This window comes from Passer montanus, unplaced genomic scaffold, assembly GCF_014805655.1.
Source record: "Passer montanus isolate IOZ18808 unplaced genomic scaffold, ASM1480565v1 scaffold154, whole genome shotgun sequence".
In the NCBI taxonomy this organism is placed as follows: Eukaryota; Metazoa; Chordata; class Aves; order Passeriformes; family Passeridae; genus Passer; species Passer montanus.
Window position 1 is genome coordinate 738,188 of NW_024362494.1, and position 19,633 is coordinate 757,820.

General features: G+C 55.7%; 1 protein-coding gene across 20 annotated transcripts in view; it reads right to left on the reverse strand.

The window, feature by feature from the left end:
- Positions 1-19,633, reverse strand: part of MEF2D (myocyte enhancer factor 2D) — an 83,309-nt gene that overhangs the window by 18,033 nt on the left and 45,643 nt on the right. For 15 of the 20 annotated variants that reach the window (XM_039702172.1, XM_039702171.1, XM_039702169.1 and 12 more), the window contains 4 exons: positions 15,775-15,978; positions 7,962-8,099; positions 4,145-4,355; positions 1,547-1,603 (listed from right to left, as the gene is read on the reverse strand). In XM_039702172.1, the coding sequence (XP_039558106.1) occupies positions 1,547-1,603; positions 4,145-4,355; positions 7,962-8,099; positions 15,775-15,978 (610 nt within the window). Of the gene's footprint in view, positions 1-1,546; positions 1,604-4,144; positions 4,356-7,694; positions 7,830-7,961; positions 8,100-15,774; positions 15,979-19,633 lie in introns of all 20 variants that reach the window. The other 5 variants (XM_039702174.1, XM_039702170.1, XM_039702167.1 and 2 more) reach the window with 1 other exon arrangement.

The window sequence follows — 19,633 nt, forward strand, 5'->3', positions numbered from 1 at the left end:
GGAGGAAGAGGAAGAGACATACCAGGTATTTGAAAACTGCAAGCGCAGTGCCAGAGCCGCAGCCAGAGCCACGGTCCCCTCCCACAGGCAGGAGGGGAGCCCCAGGGAGGGCGGGGGTCTGGGAGGAGGAGGAGGAGGAGGAGGAGGAAGAGGAAGAGACGTACCAGGTATTTGAAAACTGCAAGCGCAGTGCCAGAGCCGCAGCCAGAGCCACGGTCCCCTCCCACAGGCAGGAGGGGAGCCCCAGGGAGGGCGGGGGTCTGGGGACAGCAGGGGTCCGGGGCTGGCCTCAGCCGGGCTGTCCCTGCTCCCCAGCCCCATTTCCTGCAGCAGTGGCAGCAGGAACGCAGGGAATGCTTGGCTGACGTCAATGCTGACATTCACGGGCCCTGCCAAGCTCCGCGCCCGCCATGGCTGCTCCGACAGCTGACATGGGGGTGGCTGCAGGGAACGGGGGCCCCGGAGGTGCCGGGGGGCTGGGGCACGATGGCCCCTTCTCTCTGCACTCAAGGATCTGCAAAGCTCCGTGCTGGGTGCTGTGAGAGCCCGGGGAGACACTGCCCCACAGAGCAACCCCGCAGGTTTTGCGCTGTGAAGAAATCCCTCTGGTGCTGCCCAGCACTGGGAAATGGCAGTTCCTGGCACTAGGATGGGGCTGGGTGGCCACGCTGCTGCAGAACCACAACTGCACCAACCCCACCCAAAAACCAGTGGGATCCGGTTCCAGTTTGGTTTTAACTGGGGCAATGTGGAATTCCACACTCCTCCTCTGTGCTGTCGGCGGGGCCCCTACTGCAAAAAGGCCCAGAAGGGGTGAGGAGTCAGGCTCAGGAGCAAGGCTGCCTTTGCCCTGGGATGGATGGCATCTACCCTGCCAAGCCTGGGACCACTGCCAAGCCCAGTGCCAAGAGCAGCAGCTGCTTCCCAGCAGTACCCAGGGCCGTCACTGGTTTTTGGGCTGTGCCTACACCAGCAGCGGCCCAACATCCTCAGCCTGCAGATGGCAGAGGCAGATGTGGGGATGGAGATATTGTTAGTGCATTTTACAGCTGAGGAGCTGAGCCACGAGGCCTGAGCCTCATTAGCACTGAGGCTCTCACAGTGGAAAAGGCCCTTAATGAGCTTCTTTTCCTTGCTGTAAAGTTCCTTTATGGGGCCCAGGCACGAGGAGGAACTGGGTGTTAATTGATCACCCGAGGAAGGCGGAGAATTGGCTGCAGCACCAGGAGCTAAACCCAGAGCTACCCAAATCCTGGTCTTTGGGGGTCACCTCCCTGCTCTGCAGCTCTCCCTGGAATCCTGGGTAGATGGAGACTCCTTGGTCACTGGCGGGGGGGACTCCACTGAAACCAGCACCCCCAAAAAGGCACTGGAGCTCCACATGCCAAGCCCTCCCACTGCCAAGAGCAGCAAAATCTTCCCCAGTGCTTCCCTATGGACCAGCAGAGCCCAACAGCAAAGCAAAATCCTATGGGAGGTGTGGGGAAACCGAGGGCAGGAGTGTCACATGGAGCCAGGGGCAGGGGCTGAAAGGCTCCTTACTCACCCACGGGGCTCGGGCAGGCTCCATTCGTGTTGTTCAGGTCTCCCCCAAGCATCGCCCCTGGAAAGCAAGAGGAGAGATGGGATCACCATCAGTGCAGGAAGAGGGTGAGCATCCCTGCTTTTGGGGGGCAGGAAGGCAGTGGAGAAAGGCAGAGAAAAAATAGCAGGACTGCCTTCCTAGGGAGAAAGTCCTGGGCAAAAGGAGCAGCATTCCTGGTGATCAGGTTGGGAAACGTTATCCAGGCAGATCGGTTTCCTTTGGGAAGGAGCCAGGTGCACAGGAGCCTGTTCCAAAGGAGGCAGCTTGGAAAACACTGCAGCTATTTAATTCCAAGCCCCCCTTTGGGGGACATGGGGCTGGTGCTGCTGGGGGAGAGAGAGCCCCAGCAGCATGACAGGAAACAAAATCCCCCCTGTAATGTTCACACCGAATGGAAACCATCCCACAGTGATCCCGACTCCATGGTCCCAACACTTGCAGCAAAGCTCTGACTCTCCCCACCAGGCCGGGAAAAACTGGACCTTTTTATTCCCAAAAAACCAGAAGGTTTTGCCTCTCCTGGAAGAAGACTTGATCTTTCTTCTGCCTTGTTATGAAGTTATTTCTGAAAGCCACCTATTCCCCAGCCGGGGGGGACTGCAGCCAAGAGCCGGCGCGGAGGCTCCGGAGCTGAGACCGCAGTCAACCCGGAGCCCTGGGCTGGCCACCAAGGGGCTTTCGGTGCCAAACCCCACCTCTAACCACTGCCCAGCCCTTCTCTACCCAGATGGGGAAACCTGAGACACGAATCTTTAGCCTCCAGCCCGTGGCTCTCAGCTTTGGGCTTGCAGCGAGCCCCTGAAAGCTGGAGGAGGGTGGGAGGGCTGAGCTGCTGCCGTGCAGGGAAGCACAGTTGTTCCCCATATGGCAGCAAGGTTGGTCCCAAAAACTGTATGGCTTGAGAAAGGGTGAAGTGACCCACTAGATGTGGCAAGCATGACAGTGCAGCACATCCCCATCAAGGGATGGGGATGCAAAGCCAGAGGTCCCTGCGTCCCCAAAGTCCCAGAGAAGGGACCCAGCAGGGTTTTGTGGCTGTGCCCCGCTGTGGGACCCCACCTGCACCCCAGGCACTGGTGCCAATGGTGCCAAAGAGGGCCCACCTCTTGGGTGAGTGATGCCAACACGCCTCCTTGGCTGCCCTTCTCCCACACCATCCCCAAGCCAGCAGCACCAGGCACTGTCAGGGTACCCACCCAGCACTCGCTGTGCATTTGCTTTGGAAACAACACAACCAGCTCTGGTGCAATGCTAAAAAAAAAAATTTAGGGGGAAAAAAAAAAAAAAAAAGGAGATTTTCTAACATGCAAGGCCCTGGCTCCTATAAACAGGATTTCTTCCGTGTCCCAGGCAGCGAGTGAATGAGACACAGATGGCTGGACTTGGAACACCTCTGCGCTCACAACCGCAAACGATCCCCCTCAAACGAGCAGGGAGTGAGCTGGAAACAGCAAGCCCCCAGAGGGGTCTGCTGCAGCAGGAACCTCTTCTGCTCTCAGCTGAGGGGCCTCAGAGAGGGCAGGAGATCCCTGCAGCCGCAGCAAAGGCTGCCTGTGCCCGAGGAGGGCTCTGTCTGCAGTGAAATGCTGCTCCTTGGGAGCAGTCCTAGAGCAGAATGAACCCTCTCCTGCAGCTCTGGGGCCTCATCCTGATACCTGAGTACTTCGAGGCACCTTGGAGACAGTGGTGAGAGCAGTGAGCAAGCAAGCTGTCTCTGAACCACAGTTCCTGCTGCATCCCAGCCAGGCCATGCCTCCTGCTCACCCTGACCCACCACACAACCTGCTTCTGGAAGCACCTCCCAGCCTCCTCTCCAAATCCATCCCCTTTGCAAAGCTCCCTGGAGCTCTCAAAGCCCCAGGGGCCAAAGCTGAGGACCCAAATGTCCAGGTGGTCACTGGCACCAGCTCTGCCATTTGCAGCCCAGGTGACTTTTACAGACCATGTGTGACATCTAAATTAGCAGAAATATTATTTATGATCTTAAAAGAGAGCCGGGCTGTGGTCACACGTTGTCCCTGCCACTGCAGGGGACGTGGGTGACAGCTCCTCTCCCCCAGCCTGTCCTGTGCCAGCCATTGCTGGTCCCTGCTGGAAATGACTGCTCCTCAGATCTGTCAGCAGAGCCACATGAGCAATCGCCCACAGCCAACTGCAACCGGCACGGCCCGACTCAGAACAGCCCTTTTTAGGCAGCCAGACCCCTGTCACCAGAGTGCCACCAGCAAGTGGGATGCCAGCACCACCCCCAAGCCTGGGAAGGGTGCCAGGTGACTCATCTTGCACTGCCCAACCCAACACAGATCCCTGCAGGATCCAGCTCTCAAAGAGACCTAGGTAAGGTGGGAAGGTTGCTCTCCCTTTGGTGCCAAGGCACAAACAGGGCTGGCAGGAGGGCAGGAGCACACACTGAGGGGCAGCAATTCTTCCAGGATGCTCCTGCCACCCACACGTGCTGGAATGTGAACTCCTGGGCAGGGGATGGAAGCAGCAGGGGGGTCCCTGCCCAGGCAGGCAGGACGAGGAGGTGATGGTGCCAAGGGGCACAGCGGGGCTCACCTGCACTGGCTGGCCGCTGGGGCAGCCCTGGGGACACCGTGTTCCTCTGCAAGGCCGGCTGCTGCGGGGACAGGAGCCGGGGGTCTGTCAGCGAGGAGGTGACGAGGGACTGGGTCACCAGCGAGCTGCCCGGGTTGCTGAACTGCAGCGTGTTCTGGTTGGTCACCGGCACCGTCACGGGCATGGCGAAGTTCGGAGCGGGCACTGTGGACTGAACACAGGGCAGGGGGTAAAGGGGAGCCGAGGTCCTGCAGCACAGCACAGCTGCTGAGCAAGGGGGGACAGGCAGGCTCCTCAAACCTGCACTGCTGACCTGCAGTGCTGTGCTCAAACCCACACTGGCACCTGGACTTGCCCCTCCCAGAGCCCAGCTCCTCACCAGGGAACAGCAGGAAGAGTTCCTGCAGCACAGCACAGCTGCTGACCAAGGGGGGACAGGCAGGCTCCTCAAACCTGCACTGCTGACCTGCAGTGCTGTGCTCAAACCCACACTGGCACCTGGCAGGGGATGCACCAGAGCCCAGTTCCCCAGCAGGGAACACCAGGAAGAGCAATGGGCCATCCTCTCAGACACACCTGAGCTCTGCAAACAGCTGTTTTGGCCTCTTTTTCAGGCTGTGTTTATTTACCTCTTGTGTTTTCAGGCTGGGAGCAGCCCAGAGCATGAAGGTGGGCACCAGCCTGGTGGTCTGGCCCCACCAGCACCAAGAGCAGGAACCTTGGCACTACCCTTCACCCCAAGAAGGATTCTATGAGGCCACTCCTCAGCCAGCAGGAAGCCAGCAGTGGATCCCCATTCTGGGCTGGCACTACTGCTGGTGGCTGAGCACCTGGGAAAGACTCGTTTTGCTCCACAGAGCCCCTGGGTGACTCTGGAATCCCTCCTGTCTCCTCTGGGAGTTGTTGGGAAGCACGAGCTGACCCCAGGGATGCAGGAGCATCACTAAAGCCCTATCCTTGGCTGCAGGTTGAGGAGCAGCTTCACCTACCAGCGTCCTGTGGGAGCCAGGCCCGCTGTGATTATCCCAGCCGTTTGTCTTATGTCACTGATTTGCTCTTCGTTAACAGGAGCTGGCACCTGCTTAGAGGCTTTAGCACGGGCTTTGCTTAAGTCCCACTTTAATTTGCTCTGGGATGGAGAGGGGAGAGTAGCCCAGCACTGAATGGGACCATCGTGGGGCCAGAGGTGGAACCCCAGAGTGAGGGAAGAGGGAGCTGAGGTCTCCCCACTGCAGCTGGTGCATGTCCCAGCTGGTGCTGCCTTGCAGCCCCTTCTCCTCCAAAAATCTGCTCCTGTATAGGTCCTGCTCCTTAGGTGAGACAGGAAGGAGTAGGGCAGTGCTCACCCACGCCTCGCTGCCAGGAACTGTCCCCACCTGCCTCCCAAGGGCATCCTGTCCTTCAGAGAAACCCCGCGGCCGCAGCCCAGCCGCGAGGACAGCGGCTCTGAGCCTGCGCCCTGCTCCGCTCCTGGGGCTCAGCAACTCCTACACCACCAGGGAGAGCTGGAACACGGAGCCCTCCCTCTGCTCAGCCCGGGAGCTCATCCTGCACGGCAGCAGAATCAAGAGGAGGAGGAGGAGGAGGAAGGTTTCTTGGGCGTTGCACGAACACCGGAGCAGCGTTGTGTAATAAATCACTGCCAACGCGTCCGTGTGCGCGCAGCGCTCCCAGGGAGGGAGAGGAAGAGCTGAAGCTCCTCCACACCACGGCTGAGCAACGCTGGGAGCTGATACAGCAGCCCAAAAGCTGGGGTTTGCCTTAATGCAGCTGCACCCCACTGCACCTGCAGGCAGGTGTCAGGCTGACACTGCCCCGGCACAGCCAGCCCCGGAGAGGGCACAACGGCGGTTTGCACATCGGTCCAAAGTCTGGGGGGGAGAAGATGCACACATCAGCCAAAATCCACGATTTCTGCTCTTGTTAGAAGTGAGGGCAAACCCCAGAGGCAGCAGCCCCACTGAGGTCCTTCGTTAGCAGACACAGCTGTCGTTAAGCTGCCCCGGCCACCCCGCTGGGTTAGTTCTGGTCACACACAAAACCAACCCAGCGTTAAAATGGAAAAGCGTCTTCTTCAACCACACACTCCACCTGCACTGCTCGGCCCCTTGCTGCCAGGGAGGTTTAGTGGGGGAGCCAGATGCTATGCCCTGATGAGGAGCCACCCGGCGCTTGAATGCCACCTGCTGAAAGGACTTCTGGGCACAGATTGTCCCTTTGGATTGGCATGTCTGGAGGATGGGACCCTCCCTTCACAGCAGACACGTTCTGAGGATGAGCAGCCTCTGCTCACGAGGGTGTTCTGCACTAAGCACAAAGCTCAGGTGGCTTTTCAGCCTGTTTTCCACCAGTGACAGGGCTTGTGCCAGGTGCCGTGGGGGTGCATGTCCTGCTGGGGCTCTACTCCCACCCCACACACCCTGGTAGGGTGGGAACCCGCAGCCCCACTAGAGAAACCAGGGAGGCTGGGGTAGATCCATGTCCTGACAGAGCTAATCCTGCCCTGAGCCCCGCTCCTGGGGCTGAGCTCTTTGTCACAGCAGAGCTGCAAGAGATCAGCACCTGCACTCCATCATCACATCCTCCACCTCCTCAGCCCTGCCAGGTGTCAGGGCAGTGCCCCACCCCTTCCACCCTGAGATCCAGGGGATCAAAATGCAGATTTTGGGATCCTTGTGAGGCTCGTGGAGCAACACAGCGCTGAGTCAGCAAAACAAAAACCTGGGGATTTCACAAGGCCCAGTTCTCAACAAAAGCCAGAATTTTAACTTGTGGGGGCTTGCAAAGCACAGAAGGGCAGATTATTTTGGGTGGGGCTGTGTGTGTCATTTTTGCTGCGCTGCATCCACCCCTGGACAGGAGCCTCCCCCCTGCTCCTGCAGCATTAATTACTGCTGCAGCAACTCGGGGCTAATCCCCCAAAGAGCCCTTGCCTGCATCAATAGTCTCTGCTCCCTTGAACTAACAACTAATTTGAAACGTGTCCCCCTCCTCCTCCCGTCTCCTGACACAAATCCCTTTCAGCACTGTCCTGATGCCACCCCAGTGCCAGTGACAGCTCCGGGATCACAGGCTAAACCTCGCTGGATTTCTGCCACAGCCACCAGCTGCCTTGAGGGCTCGGTGGATTTGGGGGGAATTAATGTGGAATAGCCCAAACCAGGCTGAGCTTTGCAAGGATGTGAGAGGTCGGCACCCGCCACCAGCTCACACGAACACTGGGATCTTCACCCAGACAAAAATCTGGGTTTTTTGAGGTAAAGAGGGCAAAAAAGGAGACCCTAACTGCAGTAGAGGAGAGGAGACAAGCAATACCATCCTGCACTGCCTGGCCAGAGCCAAGGAGGGTCAGGAATGCCAGAGCTGCTAGGAATGATTTTCCCAAGGATGGGCACTCAAGAGCCAGGTGCATTCAGGGCTGCAGGGGCTGTTGGCATCGGCTCCCAAGGCACGGCACGGCTCCAAAAGCAAAGCCATGCAAAATCCACCCCCCCATCACCTGGAGGCACCGGGGAGGGGACCAGGGGGCTGCAGGCCACCAGCTACTCACTGCGAGCCGGTAACTCTGCATCATTTTATCAAACTCCTCATCAATCTTTTTATATTTCTCTTCCGTCTGCGGGGTCAGGGCAAACACTTCATCCCCTTCCGGGCTCTCGCACTCCCTGTGCTTCTTGTTCAGCGCCTGTTACGTGCGGGGGGACACGGGGGCGTCGGGGAGGGAGCGGGGACGAGGTCGAGGGGAAGTCGAACAGAAGAGAAACAAAACAGAAAAGAACATATAATGAAGGATTTCCAGCCACGGGCAGGTACTTACACCATATCTCTTGAACAGGATATCCAGATCCTCGCTGCCTTTGCGGTATTTATCCTCCATCAAGGGGCTCTGGTCTATGGAGTCGTCGCCGTCGGGCTCTGGGCTGTCACAGCCGTTAAAACCTTTCTTTCTTAACGTCTGAAAACACAACCGGAACAGTCTGAGAGCGGGGAGTGCAGATGGGGAACACGGGAAGGAACCCCCAGAACATCCCCTGGCCTGCACGGACCAGGACTTGCCCCTCTACAAATCAACAGCATCACCCCAAGACATCGCTGACCTCACTGGGGTTAAAAAAGCCCCTGGGTCTTGATGCCAGGGTGTCTCTAATTTAGGAATTACAGCATGGAGAGCAACAGAGAGAAAATGCCTTGTTGTCAAAGGTTCTGTTCATATCAGGCTGAATTTGGCCCTACATGAACTCAGGTCTCCCCAAGAACGTCCCCTGGCCTGCATGGACCAGGACTTGCCCCTGTGCAAATCAACAGCATCACCCCAAGACATCGCTGACCTCACTGGGGTTAAAAAAGCCCCTGGGTCTTGATGCCAGGGTGTCTCTAATTTAGGAATTACAGCATGGAGAGCAACAAAGAGAAACTTCCTTGCTTTCAAAGGTTCTGTTCATATCAGGCTGAATTTGGCCTTGCATGAAGTCAGATGTCCCCAAGAACATCCCCTGGCCTGCACGGACCAGGACTTGCCCCTGTGCAAATCAACAGCATCATCCCAAAACATCGCTGACCTCAGTGGGGTTAAAAAATCAGGATACAGCCCCTGGGGTTTGATGCCAGGGTGTCTCCAATTTAGGAATTAGAGCATGGGGAGCAACAGAGAGAAACTGCCTTGTTGTCAAAGGTTCTGTTTATACCAGGACTGAATTTGGCCCTGCATCAATTCAGGCATCTTCATCACTTTCAGGTGCCACAACATCACGAAGGGGGAAAAAAACCTTCATGCTCTTTGCTGTCCTGCAAAAAACAGGGAAAACCTGCTTACAAACAGCCAAATAGGAAAATAAACCCCAAAACTATAGGCAAACTGTGAAATTTGTCAGAATTTCCTGACAAAACCAGACAAGTGGCATTTGCCAAATGCAAAGGTGCCACAGGAAGAGCATCACCTGACAGGGCACGTGGCACAGTGACAGCTGTGAGCCCTGTGGGGGTGACACAGGGGGTGATGGTGACAACACAGGGCAGCAAACCCCACTGGGTTTGGGCTCACAAGCAGGAAAGGTCCTGGGCACTGCTGCATTGAGGTGATGAGGTGAGACAACCCCTCCTCAACAGGAGGAACTCGGTGACCACAGGGCACACTGGCACCCCAAATATTCATATTTCATATTCAGCAGCCCATTGAGATCCACTCTGAATCCCTCTACTGAGGGAAATATTCCCTATTGAGGGAAAAATCCCTATTTTCAACATACCAAAAGCAATTAAGGCATGATGATGGAACCAGCACTTGCCAATTCTTTTTTTTTTTTTTCAGGAGTCAAAGATACAGAATTTCCTGGAAGTCTTGATCCCTTTTCATGCCAAATTCAGCAGGGAAAAAAAAATTAAGTCTTGACAATTCTCTGTCTTCCTAAACAGCAACAAACATCTCCATTCTGAGACCAAAGCGTGTTTGGGAGTGGCTCTTCAACTACCTGTGAGCTCCAGGAAACACAGGGCCTCTGGGGGAAATAAAACCCTGGAGTGAATAAAACCCAGGGTGGCTCCAGCTGGGTTGGGAACACTGCTGGCAGGGTTTGCTCTGCACCACAGGCTGGGCTCTGGGATCCTTTTGCCAGGTAGCCACGGCCAAGCAAGGGGCACCACACCCACCCCAGCCTGTTCTCCATCCAGCTGAAGCTTTTCACAATATTTTCCATTACCCAGGCGCCACTTTCACCCTTGTTACTGGATTCAGTCACAGAGGGGAAATGTCCTTGTTCACACACACTCACTCCTCACTATGGTGGCATCTGATGCCCTGTCTGGTGTCACCAATAATCCCTGATACCAAATAATTATTAACTAATTATCTGATAATAACAATTATGAATAATTCTTATACCTAACATCAATATTATACCTAATAATAGTAATTCCTGTGTTGACTGTCTATAGAGCAAGGCACTGGGAATCAGCCACTGCCATGAACAGGAGATTCCCAGGCCTTTTTCTGCAGTTTCCTGAAGACTTTTCCCTATTATTTTTCTATTTTTGTACGTGTCCTTGTTTGTTCTCAGAATGGCCCAAAAGAGGAAGAGGTGCTGCTGGTGGGGAAGGAACAGCTTTGCCTTTTTTTTTTTTTTTTTTTGAAACTGCTTTTTGTGGATTTTTTTTTCCCAAACCTTTTGTTTCGCCGACGCAGCCGAAAGACGGAAAGTTGAGCTTTTCTCTAAAAAAAATAAGTTTTTTCCTTTTTCTCTTTCAGAGGCAAAATGGAAAAAAAAGTCGTTCCATGAGCAGTGGAGCAATGAAGCTGGGTTTTCTTCAGGCTCTGCAGAGACTCTCTGGTGTCTAACAGGGGCTGTGCCCACCTCGACACAATTCCCTTTGCAGGGAAAGGAGCTGGACCTCTCATCTCTGCCCTCCCATCCCTGGGAGGATGGGGAAAAAAACCCAAAATTAAATCAAAATCAAAAAAAATCCCTGAAAACTCCTCTCCTCCAGCAACAGCTGTTGGCAGGTTCAGAGGCTGTGGGGATGGACGAGCCACTGCCATCCCCCAGGACCCTCAAAGGAGGGAACCTCACAGTGGGATTTTTCAAGAGAGTTCAGCCAAGCAACAACATCCTTTCTAAAACCTGCAGCAATGCAGCCACCAGGGAGGTTTTTAGGCAGCTCCCAGAGCCCTCAGCTTTGCCCATATTTGACACCTGAACCAAGACAGGGACAAGGCAGGGGCTGCCACCACCAGCCCCAGCATTTTGCCATTTCTAAGTCCACACAAAATCATCCCTGGGGGTTGTTCCCTCAACAAGAGAAGCAGTGAAATGGGGTGGATGTGGCTCTCCTCATCCATACCCTGAAACAGCTCACCCCTTCATCTTTCCCCAGGTTTCCTTTGTGGGTCTAACACTTCTTGTGTCCCAGCTCTGCCTTGGTCTCTTTGCTCTCCCCAGCCACCAACGCTGTAAAATCATAACTTCATTGTCTGTGAGACCCACATTTCCTTGCAGGGTGGGTCCCCAGCAGTGAGCTGTGAGGGGCAGCTGTGGTGTCACCACCCCTGCTCCTGCAGGAAACCCACCAGCAGCCCCAGGAAGTGGCAAGCCAGCTCTGCACGGAGAAAAAAAATCCTTCCTGATGGGATTGTAAAGCTGGGACAGCGACCCTGAGCTGGGACTGTGACCCTGGGGCTGGCACTGTGACCTGCAACTCTGCCAGCACTGCAGGGAATGGTTCCTGGGTTGACTGCATGATGCTTTTATCCCCAGTTGTCTGTTCTGTTTATGCTGAATAATAAGTTTTGCACCTTTAAGACTTGTTCCAAGAGTGAAGGGGGGAGGAAGAAGCTGCAGTTTGTTTTCAGACGCTGCACTCACTCCTCCACATTCCTGCTCCTGCACTGTGCTGTCTGCGGATGGACAGACAGCAGGACAGAGCTCTACTTTGCTTTTAGTTAGTTTTTAGCTAGCTGAGGGAGAGACGCTCCCCGGACTGTGGTTTTTCTTTTTCTTGGACCTGTTCAAACCTGCTTTGGACTGAACACCCAGAAGAGCACTGGCAGCTCCAGCCAGTGGAGCCAGGCTTGGGCCATGGCATTTCCAACACCAGAGGGACTGATCAGAGACTGATGAGCCAAACTACAGCCCACAGAGGGACTTTCTGAGTTTGTCATCTCTTTTGGAGCAGCAAGAGCTTTTATTGTTTAATATTGTTTAGTTTTATTGTTTAATGAACAGGTTTTTTTCCACTTTTCTCCAAGGAGGTATTTTCTCCCGAACCGGCTGGGGGGAGGCACCAACTGAATCTGCTTTTCTAGAGGAGCCCCTCTGGGTGTTCTCTCCCAAATTTACCCTGAACCAGGACAGAAGGGGAAGGGGACAAGCTCCAGGGCTGAGCACGGGGCTGATCTGCAGCACAGTGGGACAGGAAGCACCGGCGGCAGGGAGTGACCGGGCCGGGGTGGCAGCAGGACACGAGCCAAGGCAGCGTGGCTTGCAGCAATCTGCTGCTCAACGAGGGCTTGGGGACAACAAAATGCCATTTCCAGCCATGCAGGCGTTGGCTGCTGGTTCTTTTCGGGTTTTTTAAAAAAAAAAAATGTGCATCCCACATTTTTAGCTTTTTGTCGAGATGATGTAAAAGGAAAACAATTCTGCTGGAGCGGGAATCAAACCCAAAGATTCCTGTTTTCGGGATCTCTGCAAGGTCTTTTAGAAAAGAACTTTCCTTCTCGTTCCTCCTCTTTCTTTTTGCCAGGGAAAAAAAACAGAAGATGCAGAGAGGTTTTCAGGAAACCTTTCTGTCACTGGGCTGCAGCCAGCAGAACACAACGGTTTTTCATATGGTAGAGATTTAAAAGCAATTCCTTTAGAGCAGAAAATTTCAGAGAGAACCAGGGTGAGAATTTCCCATTGCAAAGCCCACTTCGGTCACCACCTGCCATGCTCAGGTCCCCCCATTCTATCAGGACCCAGTGTACATCCTGCTTTTCCAGGCAATATTCCCACTTCCATGACTGCAGCTCACATGGGAGCAGATTTCCAGCCCGAAGAGGGTAAGAGAGCAGCAGGAAATGCAGAACATGTGAGAGGAAACGATGCTCGACCAGGATGCGCTTGACTTCCCTTAGAGGAGGGAGGCTCAGCCACTCTGGGCTTTGGGGAAGTCTGGATGAGGATAAGGATGAGGACGAGGATGAAGACATTGACACTGGCAGCTGCCCCTGCGTTTCACCACCTCCCCAGCATCCTGCAAAATGTCTGATTTAACACATCCTGGCGAACGACAACCCCAGGAAAGCGAATCAGGGGGAAAATCAGCCCCTCCAAAACACACAGCCAAGGCAAGGGCAGAAACAGCTGTGTGCCTTTAAGTGGCTGTGGAGCATCCTGGTGCCCTGGTGCTCTGCTCTGTCCAAGTCCCCCATCAGGAGCTGGCACGTCAGCCGGGCTGGGAGGAAACGAGAAGCGACAGCGGGGCCCAAAGCCGGCGTGATCCCCGGCCAGGCGGGCACGTGGCACCCAGCGTGCCTGTCTGGGGGCTCAGCTGGCCCCCTCCTGATTAAGGAAACCCCCCTCTCTGCATTAGAGAGATTTGCTCAGACTTAATAGCCTGCAATAAACCAGGACTTTGCCGGGCACGGAGAAGCCGCGGGGGTTGTGTGGCTGAATCCCGCTCCTGACAGCCACTGCTGAGCTGAAACACGGGGGGGTCCCCACTGGGAATGGTCCCCAAAAGGCAGCTGGGGCGTGGAACCCCTCCTGAGCTAGGGCTGGGTGTGCTCAGCGTGGAGCTGCTCTGCTTCTCACTAGATATCCAGAGGGTAAACCCCTCAAGGACATTCCTGTGTAGCATGGGATGGGGTGCTCCAGTTCCACCCTCAGATGCACCTCCCCAGGACAAAAAAAACCAGGAGATCTCATGTTTACTGTCATTTTAAAATGTAATTTGGACAGAGTAACTCATCCTGCCTTGAGCTGTGGTACCCAGGAGCCCCCAGGCTGGCAGTGCTTGGCTTAGCCCTCCAGAGCCACTGCTCGCTCTCCTTCCACCAGAAAAACAAAATCAAGAGGCTTCTGCCTCAATTCCTCCAGGTCCTGGCTGCTCCTCATTCTTCCTGAGATGCTGCCAGAGCCACTCAGGGCTGAATCCCTCAGCAGGAAAGGCAGGCAGACATCACAGGGAAGGTGGGTTGATGCAGCAGCCCCTTGAAATCCACTTTAAATCACATGTGGTGGCAAATTCCCAGCCTGGCTTTTCACAGTCTCTAAATGCTCAATGTGGGGAAGCTTCCAGAATGAGAAGATACTTTTTGTGAGTCAAGTTCAACTGGGAACCACCAAGAAACAGGAGATAAAATTGGATTTGTGTGCACTGGGGACACAGCTGGGCTGTTGGAACCTGACCTGGGTGAGGGGAAACAGAAATCAGCACCAAGAGCAGGAAAGGTCTCCTGGGGGCATGGATTCAGAAAACACTAAAAACCTTCAAGCAGCCCCAACCCTGCTCCCAGACAAGACAAGGATGAGGAGAGATGCTTGAACAGCCTCCAAACCTGCCTGCACCCCAGCAGGTTTTGCTCCCTGCCAGCTCTGCCAGCAAGCCACGGCGAGCCCGGCGTGTTTGGGCTCTTTTCCTTGCCATCCACCAATATCCTTCCGCTCCCGATGTTCCTCTCCTCAGCTTTGGATGCAGATCCAGCTTTTCATGTGGTGCAAACACAGTGTTTCTTTGGGTGCCAAGGACTGTGTGTAACTTGTCGGCTTGGGAGTGTTTGCATCTTGGACCATAAGGGAACAGAGAACGCTGCCCAAAATGTTTATGGTATTTTTAGGCCAAGACAAATCTGTTCGATGCTGCGAGCGCGGGCTGAGCATCCCGGAGAGGCTGAGACAGGGAACTGCCAGCATCTGCACAGCAAAGGGGCATGACCTGCCTCAAAGTGGGCAAAAAGGACATTTTGGAACCATTTTCAAAGCCCCTACAAAACTGTGCTGTGGCAGAAGGGTCTCCAAAGCCCAGCAAAGGAAGGCAGATGCTGCGAGATGCTTGGCTCAGCCATGGGGTGAAAACCTCAAGTCCAAATGTCTCAAAAATACACATTTTACAGAGCATAAAAAAAAAGAAAGCAAGATTTTGGGGGGTAGAGGCAGGCTGGGCTTTTTCCCTTCTTCTTCATGAAATCAAAGCCTGAGCACACTGGCCAAGGGACACCAAAGGAATTCAAAGGCAGAAGCAGAAGCCCAATTCCTCCAGCAGTGCTGCTCCACTCTGCCACCAGTGGCTCTGAGGGCATTAAGTGATGCCCATAATGCCACTAATTACAAAGCCAAGCCCTTCATTTGCCTGTCTGCCCAGGTTTAATGGCAGCTGCCCCCTTGCTGAGGACCCTGCAGCTCCATCTGCACAGCCACTGCTGAGGCAGAGGATGTGACCCATGACCAAGGCACTGCTGGCACTGTCCTGAGAGCCAAATGTGCCCCGTGCTCCAGCCCAGCAATGCTCTGCCAGCACCAGGGACAAGGACAAAGCTGTGGGGGCACCACCAGCACAAGGCAGCAGAGCATCTCCTGCAATGCCAGCAGGCTGCAGAGTGAGCACAGGTTGGGCATGGTGCCAGGGGCAGTGCTGGGGATGGGTCACACTGGAGACCCACAAAACACAGCCAGACAAGCCTTGAGCAAACCCACCAGCCCATGAGCTTGGCCAGGCCCTGGACCATCCCACCTGGTCCATCCCACCTGAATTCCCCTGCAATCTGGCCACTGGTGCCCTCCCACAACCCCGCTGTGCCTGTCTGAGTGGGGACAACGTCACCAGCTGCACCAGGCACTCCAGCCACAGGAGCTACACCAGGCACAGCAGCCCCAGGAGCTGCCTCCAAATCCATCTCGTGGTTTCCCTGGATTCTACAGCGTGGTCCACAGAACAAACCTGCACCTCAAGTATCAGGGCAGCAGGTCACCACACAACTGGAGACAGCTTCAATGCTACCACCCAAAGAGTATTTTCATGAGCTGAACCAAAACTGAACCAAAACCATGCAAAATCCACCTGAGTGTGGGCGATGTGCCTGCTCCATCCCCTCCCTGGGCAGTGTGGAACCAGAGTTCAGCCCTGGCTCCACGCTGGTGGCACAGCTGGGGCCTCACCTCGATGATGTCGGCGTTGGTCCGGCTCTCGTGGGGCTCGTTGTACTCGGTGTACTTGAGCAGCACCTTGTCCATGTCGGTGCTGGCATACTGGAACAGCTTGTTGGAGTGGTTGAAGATGATGAGGGCGATCTCGCAGTCGCACAGGACGCTCAGCTCGTAGGCTTTCTTCATCAAGCCGAACTTGCGCTTGGTGAAGGTCACCTGAAAGCAAGGACAGCAGGGTGAGAAGCTGTGTCCACGCTGCCACAGGTCCAACAACTCCCCAAAAAAAATAGAATGACCCCAGGAGGAAGAGCAAAAGGAAGGGGAATGCAGCAGGAATATTCTGTCTCAGTTTCCCCAACTGGACCCAACCCCAAGCTCTCCTCTCTCGCCTCCCTCTTCCAAATGGTTCATATTGCTGCCTATTTTGGGATCCTCCAAAGGCAGACACTTCACAAGCACAAAGATGATTATCAGCGTTGGAAATCACATATTGCCAAATCAAGAGAAAATAAATTTCAGCAAAATCCCCAGCAGAGCTGCCATCTGTCCGGGGGCTGCAGGTTTTTAAGTGGAATATTCAAGCCACGGAGATCTTGTCCTCGCTTGCTGCAGCTGCACTGTGAGCACCCAACCCTGGGGGCAACAGAGCTGGGGCTCAGCACCCCAAAACCACCCAGGGGTGCCCACCCCATCCCTGACACACTCTCCTGCTCACCAGCTCCCCACTAGTGCTTCCCCCAGGGCACCACGAGCCCCCTGTGCCAGGACCCCACCCAGCTGCCACTTTCACCTTGCTGTCCTCCTTTTGTGTGACCTCACCGGGGTGTTTTCCTTCCTTGCCTGCCCAGCTGGGGTCCCCTGCCTCCCCAACCCGCCCTGCCTTGAGCTGTAAGCAGAGCAGGAGTGATGCTGGCGGGCTGGCTGGGGGCTGGGGCCAGGGCTGGGGCTGGGTGCTGGCTCCAGCAGCAGCTCCAGCTGCCGGGCAGACGTTGGGCTGCGACTCCCAGCCCACGCTCAGCTCTCAGCACCACACTCCTAACAGGACCCAGCTGCTGGAGAAGGAGCTGCTTTGGGGCTCCCTGGCCCGGCTGCAGTGCAGACAGCTGCTGAGGGTCCCCACCCCCAGAACACACAGCACACTGTCGGGGAAGGCACGGCGCCTGGCCAGTGCCCTCTGAGCAAATAAAAAGCAGAAGAAGAAAAGAAGAGGCAGGAGGTCAGAGCTTTGTGCTAAGCATTGCTCTGGGGGCAAAGCAGCCTCCAAGGAAGGGCTGGAGACGAGCTGAGATGCCCTTGGGTGCCAAGACCTGCCCCCTCTCCACTTGGGAAGGCTCCACTCCACTCTGGGCCTCCACCACAGCATCAATTTTGCAACTGAACGCTTTAATTTGCAGGGCTGAGGGAGGAGAGTGAATGAGGCTGCTGCCTTTGCTCAGCCTGTCAGTGGCATCACAGCCACAGTCCGTGGAGCTACCAGAATGAACCCTGAGTTTCTGCACCCCTCGAGACAAAACCGTGTCCCCACGTGTGGCAGGAGGGCAGAGCAGGGGCAGCTCTGGGCACACTTGGCAAGGGGAGCTGCTACCCCTCCCCACCATCTCCCAGAGATAATTAGGCAGTAATGAGATTCAGCTCTAATCGCCTCAGCCCCTGGGAAGTGCAGGGCTGGGCCCTGTGCTGCCGTGGCCGCCATGTGCGCCCGCTCTGGCCGCTCACATTGCCAGCACTGCCCCGGCCCAGGGCACTCTGCTGCAAGCCAAATCAGCCGAGGGCCAGCTCCCGTGTCACCAACAGCTCCCCCTGCCCTCGTTCTGGACTCCTCAGCCACCCAAAAACCTCTGCTGCTGGGCAGCTCCCAGCACCAGGAGCTGGCAGTGCCACAGCCCAGCCGCGGCCGTGCTGACTCCAGGTGGGACCCGGCTGTGGTTCTGCTCCTGCAGCTGTGGCAGGACAGCTCTGAAACCAACACCTGCCTCCCTGCCCCCTTCCCCTGCAGGACCTGTGTCTGCTCCCTTCCCCTGCAGGACCTGTGTCTGCTCCCTTCCCCTGCAGGACCTGTGTCTGCTCCCTTCCCCTGCAGGACCTGTGTCTGCTCCCTTCCCCTGCAGGACCTGTGTCTGCTCCCTTCCCCTGCAGGACCTGTCTCTTCTCCCTTCCCCTGCAGGACCTGTGTTTGCTTCCTTCCCCTGCAGGACCTGTCTCTGTCCCTTTCCCCTGCAGGACCTGTCTCTGCTCCTTCCCCTGCAGGACCTGCATCCCTGCTCCCTTCCCCTGCAGGACCTGTCTCTGTCCCCTTCCCCTGCAGGACCTGCATCCCTGCTCCTTTCCCCTGCAGGACCTGTCTTGCTGTCCCTGCTGGGGTGGCCTCCAGGCTCTGACCGACCCTCCAAGGAGCTTGAGGAGCCCTCAGGAGGAAAACACGTGGTCTCCACCAGAACAAAGAGCCCAGGGTTGTTCCTGCAGCCACCAGTGCCAAACCCCACCTCGCTGGGCACCACGATGGGCTCAGCCACCAAGACTGGAGGCAGTGGGGTCCAAACCATGGGGCAGCTCTTGGCCTTGAAGTGACAAGCATGGTTTGAGTTCTGCCCTTGAGCAGTGAAGAGTGTGGGCTCATCTTCTCCAAATCAACCAGGAACCTGGGCAGAGCTCAGCAGAACACAAACCACCAAATGATCCCTCTGGAGATGAGGGGATATTCCCTCTGCAGACAGGGCCCAGGAGCATCCCTCTCTATTGGCACCCCTGCATCTCGCAGAGAAAAGCAAAGATTTGCCATTTAGCCACCACATCACACAACAGCATCACCTAACAGGGCTTTGTGCATCCACTCATGACCCGGGACAGAAACCTCCAACCTTCCCTGACGCTGTGCATGAGCCTCATCTAGAAGAATTAACCTTGTAAGTCTAAGAGGGTAATCAAATCTCATGCTTCAGGGCGTAAGCCGATCACCAAAGGGGTCAGGAAGGAATTACTGCCCCACACTAGCAGGGGATTTTTTGCCTTTCCCCTGATGTAAACCATATTGGCAGTTGCCAGAGTCAGCAGCCTGGCCCTGAAGGACTGATGGCCTGATCTGTTGTGGCAAATCCTCTCCAGTAATTCCTCTAATGACATTAGTGACTCTTACTTGCTCTCCTCCTCTGGTTTTGGCTGCTGCTGTAATTCACAGAATCACACACTGGTTTGGGTTGCAAGGGATCTAAAAGCTCATCTTGTCCCTGCTGTGGGCAGGGACACCTTCCACCATCCCAGGTTACTCCAAGCCCTGTCCAGCCTGGCCTTGGACACTTCCAGGGATGGGGCAGACACAGCTTCTCTGTGCCAGGGCCTCCCCACCCTCACAGGGAAGAATTTCCTCCTGATATCCAATCTAAATCTTCCTCTTTTCAGTTTAAAACCATTTCCCCTCTGTCCTATCACTCCAGGTCCTTGTCCAAAGTTCCTCTCAAGCTTTCCATGGAGCCTTCTCCAGGGTGAACACCCCCAGCCAGGCTCCAGAGCAGAGGTGCCCCAGCCCTCAGAGCATCCCCATGGCCTCCTCTGGACCCACTCCAGCAGCTCCAGGTCCTGCTGGAGCCTCACGTGGGCTGCTGGTCTGTGCCCCCATGGAGCCAAACCCTGGGACATGAGCAGGGTCAGGTGATGCTGCAGGCTCAGTGTGAGATGCAGGGGAAGAGCAGAGGCTCTGGAGGAGCCCCTGCTCAGCCTCAGCTCCCCCTGAAGTTGTGCTGCCTCAGCAGCCCCAAGCCCCTGCTCAGGATGAACCTGGCAGCACCACAGCACACACAGAGGTGGCAAAAGCAGCTCTGCCTCCACCTCCTTGCACCAGCACTGTGAATCCCTCATTCTCCAGGGCATCCCTGCA